This window comes from Pinus tabuliformis, chromosome 6 (genome assembly GCF_031772625.1).
Source record: "Pinus tabuliformis cultivar Carrire ecotype Pingquan chromosome 6, CPIR1, whole genome shotgun sequence".
NCBI lineage: Eukaryota > Viridiplantae > Streptophyta > Pinopsida > Pinales > Pinaceae > Pinus > Pinus tabuliformis.
This window is the reverse complement of record NC_142292.1, coordinates 927,279,446-927,293,017: the sequence shown is the minus strand read 5'-3', so window position 1 is coordinate 927,293,017 and position 13,572 is coordinate 927,279,446. Positions and strand designations below refer to the sequence as shown.

The following is a 13,572-nucleotide window of genomic DNA, read 5'->3' as shown; positions in this document are numbered from 1 at the left end:
TCACGTGAGTACATGTGCATTGTAATGTTGAGTCACATCAAGTGTAAGTCAAGTGTCAACAGTTGGATGTAATAGTCATAGAGTAGGTGAACAGTCATGAGGGTAGTTGAACTGTCACAAAGGGGAATGTCAAGGGTCACCCCACCCTTTTCTATAAATAGTCCCTCATAACTCATTGTATAGGCTTTTGGTCAGCCAAGCTTCTACTAAGACTATGTTGAAGAAGGCTTGGACACAAGCAAAATTTTAAGAACCACCCTAAATGTATATGTATAATAAATGGGCAAATCCCCATGATACATAGGAAAAATGGGAGGTGATTTTATCAATAATATAATATGTATATATAACTTTTTTGGCGAATCTCTCACCAGATTATATTATCTTGTAAATTCATGGCGAATCTTTCACTGAATTATAAAATCTTGTAAGATCTTGGCAAATCTTTCACTGAATAATAAAACATTGTGAAGTCTTGGTGAATGTTTTGTTAAAGTATGAAACCATATATGATAATAGGAAAACATATTCATTAAACTGTAATATACTAACATACATGTTTGGAAAAAAGAAACATAATTTTCTCTTCCTACAAACAATGTTGCAAGTTTCAGTGGCTATGTTTGTCAAGGTTCTTATTGTACACTCTTTCATATCCTTTTATTAGTTTTGATAATATTTCGCAACAAAGTTCTTGTAGGTGTTGATCTTGACCACCAGTTCTGTCAAGGTGGGAGAGATTAATCTTTTCTCTACCACTTTTGTCAAGCTACCGCTTTTGTCAAGCTATCAAATTTCTTTCTTATTCCACAGACTCCAACTGCGAGATCAAAAAAAACACATCAATTTTGTTTACCCCAATGCGCCAATAAGTAGCAAGCCCCAACTATATAATATAAGAAAGTAATTGGTATCCCAAAGGCTTGAAGGGATCTAATGGAAAGAAGTGACTGTTGTCAGAAGCCTTCCAATCAATATATAAATATATAAATGTAAATTTATTATTCTTTTAATTGGAAATCTTCGATTAAATAATAAAATTTTAATTATGTCTCTCCCAATCTAAATTGCTTACTACCTTCATATGTCAGTGACCCAACCCCTACAGATCATTACGAAAAACTAAGAATAACAGAGAAGATGAAAGGTTGTATAAACCAACATATTTTTCAAACAACTAATCCAACATCAGTACCTTAACTTTTTCATGAAGATATAATATTGAGAACATTTGAAAAATGGTGAGAAATCTGGGCAGCGACTATCTCTCTTATGCGAGGGTGATGTGGAAGGAGTGATAAGATTTCACTGTTTTGAATTATTTTTTTGTTAAATCAGAAAACCCAATATTAATGGAGATATTGATATTTTTTAGTAAATTTTGTGAAGTGACTAAATGTAGCTTTAACCATTCACCTTAAGATGTTTTTTACAATATAATTTACTAAGCCTATTTAATATCTTCATTATCATAAAAACCAACCTATGTCCATCTTAACTCCACATCTACCACTCTTAGAGGGATGAAATATATTTATCCCTCTCAAGCACTTGTAGCCCGGAATTAAGATGCATCTAAGCTAATAGAATTTCCCCTTTAAACAGTCTATGCTCACATGAATACCATGGTATTACCATGGGTCAATACCATGGGTTATCATAAACCTAGAGCTTAAAAACTACTATTAGTAATTTATAAAAATTAATAAAATTAATAATTGATTTTTATTTTATTTTTTTATTTTAACCACGTTAAGATGTTTAAGTGACATTAAATTACAAGATCCATTTTTACTCTTGATCTGCCAAGCCCTGAGAGGGATCAAATATTTTTTCACTCTATGCTAGTTTGCATATCACAATATTTGATCTCTCTCATTTGATCCCTCTGGGCGCTTAGTAGATACAGAGTAAAGATGGATCTATGATGGTTTAATTCCCCCCTTTAAATAGGCTACATTCCACGTGAATACCATGGGTCAATACCATGTGCCATCTTTATTTTTATTAATACTAATATTAGGGTTAATAACGTTTTTTTGCATGGTATTAATAATAATTTGGCCTATAGTATTTGGCTCATAGGCTTCACCTAAAATAACGCATTTGTTTGAGTGTTCGTAAATATAAGGTAACTTATGGAGTAAATATAAAAAAATTATTTTATTTATTTATCATATCTTTCGTTTATTTATATTTTTATTAATTTATCATACCTCTTTTATAAATATGGTATTTGGCCCATAGGACTCTTTTTTGAGCCTTCTTAAATAGAAAGAGGGTTATGGACTAAATATAAAAAGAGGTTTTATTTATTTACCATACCTCTAGTTTATTTATATTTTTATTTATTTACCATACCTTTGGAGTAAGTATAAAAAGAGGTTTTATTTATTTACCATACCTCCACTTTATTTATATTTTTATTTATTGGGACCAAATACAACCTCCCAAACCAGAAAATGGGCGATTGCAAACGAATTTAACATTGCAAAGCAGAAAATCGGGCGATTGTAATGGAATATAACCTCCCAAACCAGGCGAATTAGGTCAAATGAGTCTTTTCATAGTTTATCTGCCCCTTTTTTTGGGCTAAAATGAAAAAAATAATTATTTTTTAAATAAAAGTTGGGCTAAATATATGAAATGGGTGTTTTATAAAAATTTCGCCCCTCTAAAATGAAAAACCCCTTAAATTTTGCCCTTGGGCTAAAATTCGCCCCTAAAATTTACCATGCTTGGACATTATTGTAACACACCTTGGCTTCTCCACTGCACGGAGCTAGTACATCTCTTTGGAGGAGCAGCCGGATGTGGCTGTAACGTTCCACTATTGGGGCTAGCAGGTTTACATGGATGTATTGTATGATTGTGACTTACTGTTCTTTTTATAATAAGAGCCAACACATTTTCATGCATATGTTGTTATTGTAGTTGGACTGTTTTGGTTGCCTTAATGATATATGTTGTTTAACTTATGTACTTGTGTATGAACTGATTTATATGCAATTATATGAATCTTGTTGTTAATGTGTTGCATATGTTATTAATGTTGTCACCTTCTGTGTCAACTACTTTACCGGACATCAAACAGACCTTTCTCATGAACCTTGCTATATCAACCGTCACACTCGTCTCGGACTGATCCGTGAGTGTTTTTCATGTTATCTTACCTTGTATGTTGTGACTGCCGCATTCGAGTGGACTGCTCTGCCGGAAGCTGTGCGTCCCTTTCAACCTGGAACTCACCTTCACCTTCCTCTCCCTTCGAAGTGTTAGAACCTCTCGTACACATTCCTTGACTCTCTACATCAGTCACACCCTTGCTACTGACAGAGTTATCTTACTTGCCCCTGTGCAACATCGCGGTCAAGGCATTACCTTACGACCCACTGTTGGGATTCCTACACCAAACGGTTTGAGGTCTAATTTGGATTTATTATTAGGGAGATCCCCTTGACATGTTGCACCATCAACATTTCTGGCGCTAGAAGGAGGGCCTGATGACAAGCAGTGTCCTCTCATCCTGTTTTGAACCTTTGCATATATTTCATGGAGTCTTGCATTCCTCTTCCCCCGAGGTGTTTTTCGAATCATGAAGATGTCTCCATTTCGGGGAAGCTTTTCAATCTCTTTTCCACTCACACGTATGATGGTGAGGGCGAAGTGGCTTGGTCTGAGAACTTACATAACTTTCTTTCCTTGATTTATGAGGAATATGAATTTACTGATGAACAGGTTGGTTTACTGCTTGCATACACACTTTGTGAATCTCCATTTCATTGGGTGCTAACCCTATCGACTGACACCATGCACTCATGTGAGCATTTTTGTGATCTTATTGAAGACACGTTCTATAATTTTGATCCAGACCATCTTGAACAGAAACTGTTACAGCAACGAAGGACTCTGCATGAATCTATTATTGGTTTTTGGCAGTGCTTCCGTGACTTACAGTTTCAAGCTCCGAGGAGCCAGATGAAGTTTGTTTATCTCTGGGACCAGTTCAAATACTGTCTTAAGAAATCTTCCCGTCCCAAGAGAAAGTTTGATGTCAAACCTTGCTCAACCTTCTTCGTTGATGGAACTGCGCAATCCCATGTGGGAGCAGGCACTGTCTCAATGGACTACCCACCTCCCCCTCATTCAACAGTTCCACCATCTCCTAGTGATGTTGAGGATCATGTTCACACATCTGTTCATCCTTCACACCCTCCCAACATCACTCCACTCAATTTTCACACAGAGTTGGTTGTGAATCCTTCGAGTTCCCATATACATTCTTTTCTTCGACCTCCATCTTCGCACTCAAGTGTTCCTCCGGATGATGTTGTCTTGTGTTCATCCATTCCAGACTCTTCATTTGTTGTGAACGAGTAACAACCCACTGATGGAGTTGGTTTTGCACAACCAACATGCGTTTTCATTCATGAAGAGTATGAGTGGGAGCTTGAACATCAACACTCGGCGAAGGATGACTCCCTTCCGTCCGAGCCCGCTCTGTTCTTTCTTAGCTTCTTTGGTGAACCTACCATCCATGACTTTTCATGTGTGTCTTCATCCATGGATGCACCCATTGTTAATCACTCTCAGGACTCACCGAATGTTAGTCCATCATTCGACAATGGAGAGGATAAGTTATTCATTGAAGATCCACTTGATCCTTCATCTGTCTTTTCTGAAAATATAGACGATGAGTTCATTTGCTTTTCATCTACTCCTCTGTTTGATTCATCTAATCATGAGGATGCCGAAGAATTCATTGATTTCTCTGATCGTGGTGGTCGTGATCCATTTTCTTCCATTTTTTTTTTATCACGATCATGAATCTATCGCAAATGATCTTTTGAAGGCCCCTGTTTATGATGATCTACCTAATGATGAAGATGAGACACCCAAGACTATTGAGGCACTTCAGCCCAAGTTGATGGTTATGTTAGGCCCTCGGTTTCTTGAGGTTAGTCTCACTTCCGATTATGAAATCGTTCAATCGCCCAAGGCTCCTCATCACTCATTTGTGTGCATTGAAGATCCATCTCACACATAGATCACACTTTCTCCACTCGAACTGCATGATCCCATTGCTCACGCTTTGGAGGACTCTTACATTGCAAGCACTCGTTCGCGATGCAAGTTGTCTTTGTTTCTTATGTTTGCTTGCATGTCACAGTCAAGAGTGTAATTTTTATTCAAAGTTGCACATAGTGTCACGTAGCACCATGACAAGTCCACGGACCATCTGTCATGCACATGCACTCGCTTATGTCCCATGGGCACTTTGAAACACGAAGTGTGGCTGTCTTCACTGATATATCTTTCTTGTATGTTAGTCTGCACAACTGGGTTACTCGCAAACCAAGACTTCACCCACATGGGTCTACCAATGCGCCAGTGGCTGCATTGGAAGTATCACTTCATGTGATCAGGCTCATGCACCGTTAGTGTAGGAGTAGGAGTAGTGTTTGCTTTCAGTTGTTTGCTTGCATGCTTGTTTGCTTTCATGCTTTGTTTTCTTATTTGTTTGCTTGCTTTGCTCTCATTTTTTCTTCTGATTTTGCTTGGCTTTGTTGTTAGTTTGTTCGCTTGTTTCGTTCGTAGGTTAGTTCGCATGAAATTATGTATGACTCATGAAATGAGTTGGGTAAAGTACAAGAGGGTTTGTACAACTATCGCTACTTGGTTATCTATCATCTTGCCTCTATATGATGAACTTGTTACTCTTAGTCCATGATACGTCGAAGGAAAATGCATACTCTTCGAAGTGAACCTTGGTGTAAACACAACGCTTGCGCACTAACTAGTGTCACCTTCTTTAGTCAATTGTTTTTGGGTTAACCCTTGTCAGCTCAGTCAAGTAGAGTAAGGTGAGGGGGAAACCTTAATAGAAATGTCAGAGATATAATAAACTACTTCTATTAGAACAACCTCCTCTGCTCTCAATAAGTTGGGATCCCTCTTCTGCCTCTGAAATGAATAAGTGCTATGCACAATGAAAATGAAAATGTCAAAAAAATGTCAAAAAATTCAAAACGAAAAATAAATAAGGTGAAAGAAGAGAAAGGATTCCTGCACAGGGAGGTGATGTAAGTAACTACACTGAGATACTGACTAGGCTCGCTAGCAGCGAAGCCATGCTTGTGTTTCTATGTGACTCCACCAGGTTACTGTCCAGGCCTGCTCGCAGTGGAGCAACACCAAAGATGAAACTAAGACTCTGACGACTACACTGCTTGTGCACCTATATATCCCTCAACCCCAATCGAAACAATGTGTTGCCTTGGCTTGGAATTTGTGTCAATTGACCAAGAGTCTGACAGATGCTACATCTTACGTCAAGCTAGTGTGAAGCCAAGATGAGATAAGAATTGAACAATACTTCCAGAGGTGTTAGACTCATTTTTCACGAACAAGGTCCATTTAAAGAGCTGGAGTTCTACAAGTGTGTCGCCAAGTGTTTTAGTGGCTACAACCACCCTCCAAAATTTTACCTTAGCCTGTTTTCGAGCCTCCCCTACCAACCTTACACAGCACTTTGTCTTGCTTTGTCAAGTACTCACTTTCTTGTAGACTCAACTATACCGTTATGTCTATTGAAGAAAATCCACCAAAAAGAAGCACTTCTGTGATCTCAACCACGGAACTTGACCCTGAGAGTATCGAAAAAATTTAATCCGTTATTTTTCAATAAAAAAATATTTTAATGATCCATACTTGATCAATTGAACTAACTCTCAAAATTAATATATATATATATATATATATATATTTTAAATTAAGATGAAAATAATTTTCAATATCACAATATAGACAACCAGGCAGGGCAATGTTAGAACACGTTAATTTCTATATGTTTTTTAAATTAGAAAAGAAAATCCTTTTTAAATTGAATTAAAATAGCTTTCAATATACAAGGCAATACCGACGACAAGGTCATTCCAAATTCATGATTAGATATGAAAATATTGTTTCGTGGAGAGGTTTGTGAGAATATGATATACTTCCATAAGCATATTCAAAGCTTCAACATTGTAAAAGCACTAGAGTTTTGAAGTTAGATATTTTATATTTAAATAACGGTGTAAATAAGAGTAAAGAGAAGTTATACACAAGTTTAATGTTAAAAAATTATTAAATATTTAAAATATATTTGATGACATAATAATTTTATTTAATTTTAAGGTAAATTTAATTTTTAAAATTTATTAAATATAAAAAATAAATAAAAAATAAAAAAATTGATGAAAATAATAATGATAATTTAATTATAAAGTTATGGTTAAGTTAGATATTAAAATAATTTATGAGATTTTATTAGATAAAAAAAACTCGGATTTGAACCAATAATTTTTTAGGAAAAAAAATTATGTTCTTAACCATTAACCATGGACTCAAAAAATTTAGATGTTCTACTTACATGGACATATTCAACACTTTAAAATTTATTCAACACTTTAACTTTAAATGTTTCATATTTAGATATAAAAATCTAACTTAATTTATTTCACTGTGAAAGTTTTTTTTTAATATGATATACTTGCATGACCAAAGCTTCAGCATTGTAGAAGCAGTCTGCAGCTTTAGTTTTAGATTGACATCTTAGTGTCCTGGCTGGTTGTCTACTCAATGAAAGACCCCAAAAACAAGCAAGCTCGCTTGTCTGGGTTCAGCCAAATCTGTTCAGACTGCCATTTTGAATATGTTTGATCAAGTTTGGTGGGTTTGATTATTGATAATGTTTAGCAGACTTTCGCATGCTTATTTTGAGTTTTTCACGATTCCAAATGGCTCTTACTCGTTTGCCTTGATAGTTCCCTTTTGGTATTTCCTTTTTTCAAGCAAGTAGCAAATAAACGACATAACCAACACAGTAACATAAAAATCCTTCATTATGTTTTCACTGCCATTTTTGCAAGGCATTATACAAAAATGCTTATTGGTTTCCTTCTCAAAAGATCCAACTACAGGGCCACACCACCAATCTTTTCACACCAAAAGCATCACATGTGATGAGTATTGAAACAAGAATTTTCTGCCATTCGAACACTAAAATAATAACTTGCTGATTCAGACTCTCTGTTTGGGCAGTTAAATGTTAATCTGTCGAGTCATCCTGCACTTTCAGCATCTGCGTGACTAGAAACTGAGAAAATAACCAACCAGCCCAATTGAATTATCTTTAGCAACCCTGAGAAGTAATTCCTTTGTGACAACTAGAAAACTTGCTAGATCACTGCCCTAAAACAAAAACCCCAGGCATGAATTCAATTCAAAAACTGCCCATCATCAGTCTCCTCCAAAATCGATGTATCCCATATGCCTAACCCAAAGTATGTAGCCTGTTGATATTCCATAGCTGAGTGGACCGACATATACAAACTTACTTGTATTATCTGAGTGGACCAGACAATCAAATGTTATTCAATTCTTACAGGACCTTCAGTTTCGGCCTTGGCCCTCTTTGAATCTTTCATATCAGATACATCAATTTTTGGTCTGTCGAAGTCCTCGTGCAGGAATGTACAGCTAGCTCCACGACGACAACCATTTGGTGTGTTATAGTACAAGCAGGGTTTACGAAATTTAAATCTATTTACATCTCCAACTGCTCTTTCATTTTTAGCAAAATTGCCCCCTCCCACACTCTCATTGTTACCAGAATGTATGTGAGAACCTTGGCACTTTTGTTCTTCGAACTTATCTGCCCCACCATGTTGCTGAATAAGGTCTCTGTAGTACTGCAAACTATGTTGATGACTGATCTGATCATTGTCACTTTGTAAACCATGTTTTTGGATAAGATTCTTGTAGTATTGTTCATCTGGAAAACTCAATTGATTCAGTGAGACGGCTGTTGATGCAGCAGTTGAAGCTCCCATTGGAGGTTGACATAAACCAATAGTGGTTGAAACAGAAACTGTGGCAGGCCTTGACAAAAGATGTGAACTTGCCTGTCCAGCCATAGGAGGCAATGGAGAGGACAAAGCCATAGATATAGAACTCTGTGCCACTGCTACAGCTGCACCAAAGCTTTTAGCTTCCATATTACACAGATGCAAAGGCCCTTGAAAATTGCCACATGCCATTTCACTTGTAACTAGACTGCTCCTAGAATTTCCAACTTCTCCGGAGGAAGCAACTTGGCATGCTCCCTGCAGTCTGGAAATTATCAATGGGCTCTGATCTTGGGCAACATTGCAAGGATTTTTAGGTGGATCATGCTTACTGTCAATTGCCTGCAAATTAGGCATCGAGTCCATTTGAATATTATTATTTCTTCTGTGTAAAGATGTCAATGTTTCAATTATTTGTGGATTACTGAGTATTTTTAGCACCATATCATGATCAATCATGTTTCCCTTTTCATTTGATTTTGCTATTGCAACAAAAGCAGCAGCATCTGCTGCAGCTGCAGTTATGTCAGGTTCTGCTGCAGGTTTAGATATGGATAAGGACTCCTGTTTTTGCTGATCAACACTAGGAGGGACCATAGAGACAGAGTCACCACCTTGGGATGATATTCCTGTAGAATTTGGTTGCATTGCTCTCATATTGTGCATAATCCCGATAGAATCATATAAATCTATTCCTGTTAAGGTTGCCAATCAATTCTTCGTTAGCTACCCTGTGATTTTATAAGTAAAATAAAGAATTTAAATCAGAAAAAGGCAGCATTTTCATAACAGCTTAATCATCTCAGGCAAGAATTAGATCTACGACAACTATAATCCCTAGAGCAATAATCAAATAGAAGTGAGATGACTAGCATCACCTACCCAGCTCTTGAAAATCTTGCAAAGGAGGCACTTCATTCAACTCTCCAGTTTCATCTTCTTCTATGGGATTCAATGGAATCATAGGTGTATCAGAATCACACCAGTCCTCCTGTGGCTCCAGTGGCTCTATGGGGCTGCAAGTAATTCATTGCAAGTCTCATAGAACATTTCATTCATAGCTATCCAACCCAAAAACATAAAAGGCCTAAAAACATCAAAAAATGCAGCTACCTTGGTGGAATAGAAGATGGGCGTGGGTATATGGCCTCCAAATTCCTGACTTCTCGTTCACACTGTGCTTTAACTTCTAAACTTTCATCCCCAGCGACTACTTGCCATGAAGGACTAATGACAAACTACACAAACATGTAAAAAAAGGCTGGTGACAAGATCTCTAATGGAAAGAAAATATTTGAGAAGACCAGTCCTAATCGAATGACCTTATTAAGAACAAACATTGACATGACTGCATAAAATGTACTTGATATACATCTAGAAATCTTCATAATTGACATAGTTTTAGTCTGTTTTATGTGTTAGGCATGTTTTATACCACACATATGATTAACCATTTATTGCTGCATAACAGAACATATGAGTGATAGTTCCAGATCCCATATAAGAGCAAGAAAGTATGTTTACATACCTTGGGGGGCCAGCACCAGGTGGTCACAGGTACAATGGAATCTTCCTGTATATTCTGCTTTGTATAATTGTTTCCAATGCCCGGCAACTGATTACCTTCAAATCCAGAGCCATATGCATGCCACAACCGAGATTGTTTTGCCTGTAGATGGTCTTGGTCAGCCAGGCCAGACTGCAATGGGGCATCTTCAGCAAGAAACAGTCTCACCTGAAAATGAAAACTTGACATCAATATCTATCTTATTGGATTGTAAGAAAAATAGAGATCTGATGCAATAAAGGAACCTGAATCATTCTGCAGCAGACAACTAATACCAAAAACTTAAACGTGTGCTCGCATTATTCCATCAGAGATAATATATGTAACAATCATCTCAAGGACACAACTTAAAAAGCAATCCAGAAAACAGCATATTTAATCCGAAAGTAATGACATCCAGACCTAACTGGATAAAATAAGTGAGAAACCCACTGAAAATAATGTATTGTAATGGGGTGTGCATAGTTTCAATACCGTAAGGTTGTCCTAAAAATTGAAATCAATTTAAAATGAACTTTACTAGAATCGCATAACCACAAAATAAGAAAGCACTAAGTTTTTAGTTTGTCACAATAAGTCAGGGCCAATAGTGTCCAGACTCCAGATGGTGTACAAAGAACAAAATAAATTCTAATTTATAATAAATCAAAGCTGTCATGAAGTAGCATAAACTGCAAATTGTTTACTGGTCCAGCAAATTCTTCACGCATCAAAAAAACTTGTAATAGCTAGTAGAAGCTGCAAAAGTCAGGTTTCTGACGTATTTCCGGATGATTTGTATGGACAAGATGAAGCCGAGTTTGGATACAAAGGTTCAAAAGATGCTAAATTCAACTTAGCGAATTCAAAAATTGAAGTAGCCAAGCACAGTAACAAAGCAAGGAGCAACAGCAAATTCTTTTGATTATCATTTCTGCTAATTAGATGCAATAGATCAGAACTAGAATTCCCTTCTCGATACAAGTGTACAGTAAAAGTACATATGATGATCAGCAATAAATAGAATTGCTCTGGATTTGATTATCCTTAGAGCATTTACCACATCTTAATTTAACTCGATTTAAATATTAATGTCCACCAATGGGGGAATGATAACGTAAAAAGTGAACATTGGGAGTGCCAAAGCATTTCCAGGAGAACTGCAAAAGAACAAAAAAAATGGGAACATCAGTAGTGCCAGAAACAGCTCTAGGTCCTAAACAAAAGCAGGAAGAGAGCAAGAGAAAAAAAGAAGGCTTTAAAGATGATACTACATAACCTAAGAAAAAAATGGGTGAGGATTTGAAGAGTGCCCAGGAAGAAAGCTTTACACAAAAATGCCGTCAATTAGTAGATCTCCAACACCCAAAAGCAAGAAGAAGTTGGTAATAATATTCCTGTTGACAATAAGTTGGGTGCTTTAGCATCTGCACTGCCTGACTGACCTTGTAATAGAGATTTGGTCATGAGGCCTCTTGGAGTCAGAACTATCCTGAATCTATGAAGGTGGCAAATAAGAGGTATTGAATCCAGAAGTGGAGCTAGAGGGATTTCCAATCTACAAGGTAACTAACCTAATATAAGCTGGAGTAAAGATGAGGGCATCCTTGAAGTGCATGTAAGAGTGGAAGTAGTGATGAAGCTTTAAGAATTAGGATCTCTTTTGGCTCAGTCCATCTCCCTTTCAAGTAGGATTCGCAGATCTCTACTCTAATAACTCTATTAATATCTCTATCTTAGTGAGGTAAGGAGCATAGAAAGAGAACTTCAAGGGAGAAGGCTTCACGATTCTACGTTTATTTGTTGGAGAAGTGAAACTCTCGCATACCAAATAGTTTCAACTTTCAACACCTTGACCAGCAAGTTGCATAAATGATTGGGACAGTTAACGAGGGATATCTATCACAAGCCTAAGTGGGTGTCCTCAATGCAGTGAATCTTGTGCAACATGGTCATAACATGGAAAATCATTGCAGTAAAGAGTGTACGAGCATCAAACTCGAATAAGATAACAATGTATAGAACTGTTTCTTGGCATGAATGTGTTTTGAAAACATAATAATGAGTAACCTCTCAATGTGGTTCCAACCTGTTTGCCTCAATAATGGCTTCGATATCTCACAACTGTAATGAGAGAAGATGCCACCAGACTGTGAAAGGGGCAAATCTTAGCTCATATATCTTGAACTTGAAGCTGGAAGCATTGTATTTGCAAGGCTGTTAGTATTGCATAACATTTACTCAACCTTAATTCTGCTATTGGGATTAGGATAAAAGATGGTCTAGAGAATACCACTCCTAGGTAAGTGCGTGATGTTGCCACTTTTACCACTTGCCCTTTATGGGTGAGAATAGTATTGGTTACCTCTTTCTTAGAATTGTTGAAGGCTATAATCTCCATGCATTGACTCATAAACCATGGTCATTCCAAAATAACCATGGTGCTTAAAATACTCAGTAATCCACAAATAATTGAGACATCGACATCTTTGCACAGCAGAAATAATAATATTCAAACGTACTTGATGCCTAATTTGCAGGCAATTGACAGTAAGCACGCTGCACCTAAAAATCCTTGCAATGTTGCCCAATATCAGAGCCCATTGATAATTTCCAGACTGCAGGGAGCACGCCAAGTTGCTTCCTCCAGAGAAGTTGGAAATTCTAGGAGCAGTCTAGTTACAAGTGAAATGGCATGTAGCAATTTTCAAGGGCCTTTGCGTCTCTGTAATACGGAAGTTAAAAGATTTGGTGCAGCTGTAGCAGTGGCAGAGAGTTCTATATCTATGGCTTTCTCCTCTCCATTGCCTCCTATGGCTGGACAGGATCGTTCACGTCTTTTGTCAAGGCCTGCAACAGTTTCTGTTTCAAGCACTATAGGTGTATGTCAACCTCCAAAGGGAGCTTCAACTGCTGCATCAACAGCCATCTCAGTGAATCAATTGAGTTTTCCAGATGAACAATACTACAAGAATCTTACCCAAAAACATGGTTTACAAAGCGACAATGATCAGATCAGTCATCAACATGGTTTGCAGTACTACAGAGACCTTATTCAGCAACATGGTGGGGCAGATAAGTTTAAATAACAAAAGTGACAAGGTTCTCACATACATTCTGGTAACAATGATAGAG

General features: G+C 37.0%; 1 protein-coding gene across 1 annotated transcript in view; it reads right to left on the bottom strand.

The window, feature by feature from the left end:
* Positions 1 to 7,868: 7,868 nt before the first annotated feature.
* The window catches only part of LOC149261956 (zinc finger CCCH domain-containing protein 6-like), a 39,508-nt gene continuing 33,804 nt past the window's right edge, over positions 7,869 to 13,572 (bottom strand). Inside the window, exons 2-5 of the mRNA XM_089372622.1 lie at positions 10,420 to 10,626; positions 10,005 to 10,129; positions 9,774 to 9,907; positions 7,869 to 9,586 (exon numbers count right to left, since the gene is read on the bottom strand). Coding sequence (XP_089228748.1) covers positions 8,415 to 9,586; positions 9,774 to 9,907; positions 10,005 to 10,129; positions 10,420 to 10,626 — 1,638 coding nt within the window. The 3' untranslated portion in view covers positions 7,869 to 8,414. The remainder of the gene's footprint in view (positions 9,587 to 9,773; positions 9,908 to 10,004; positions 10,130 to 10,419; positions 10,627 to 13,572) is intronic.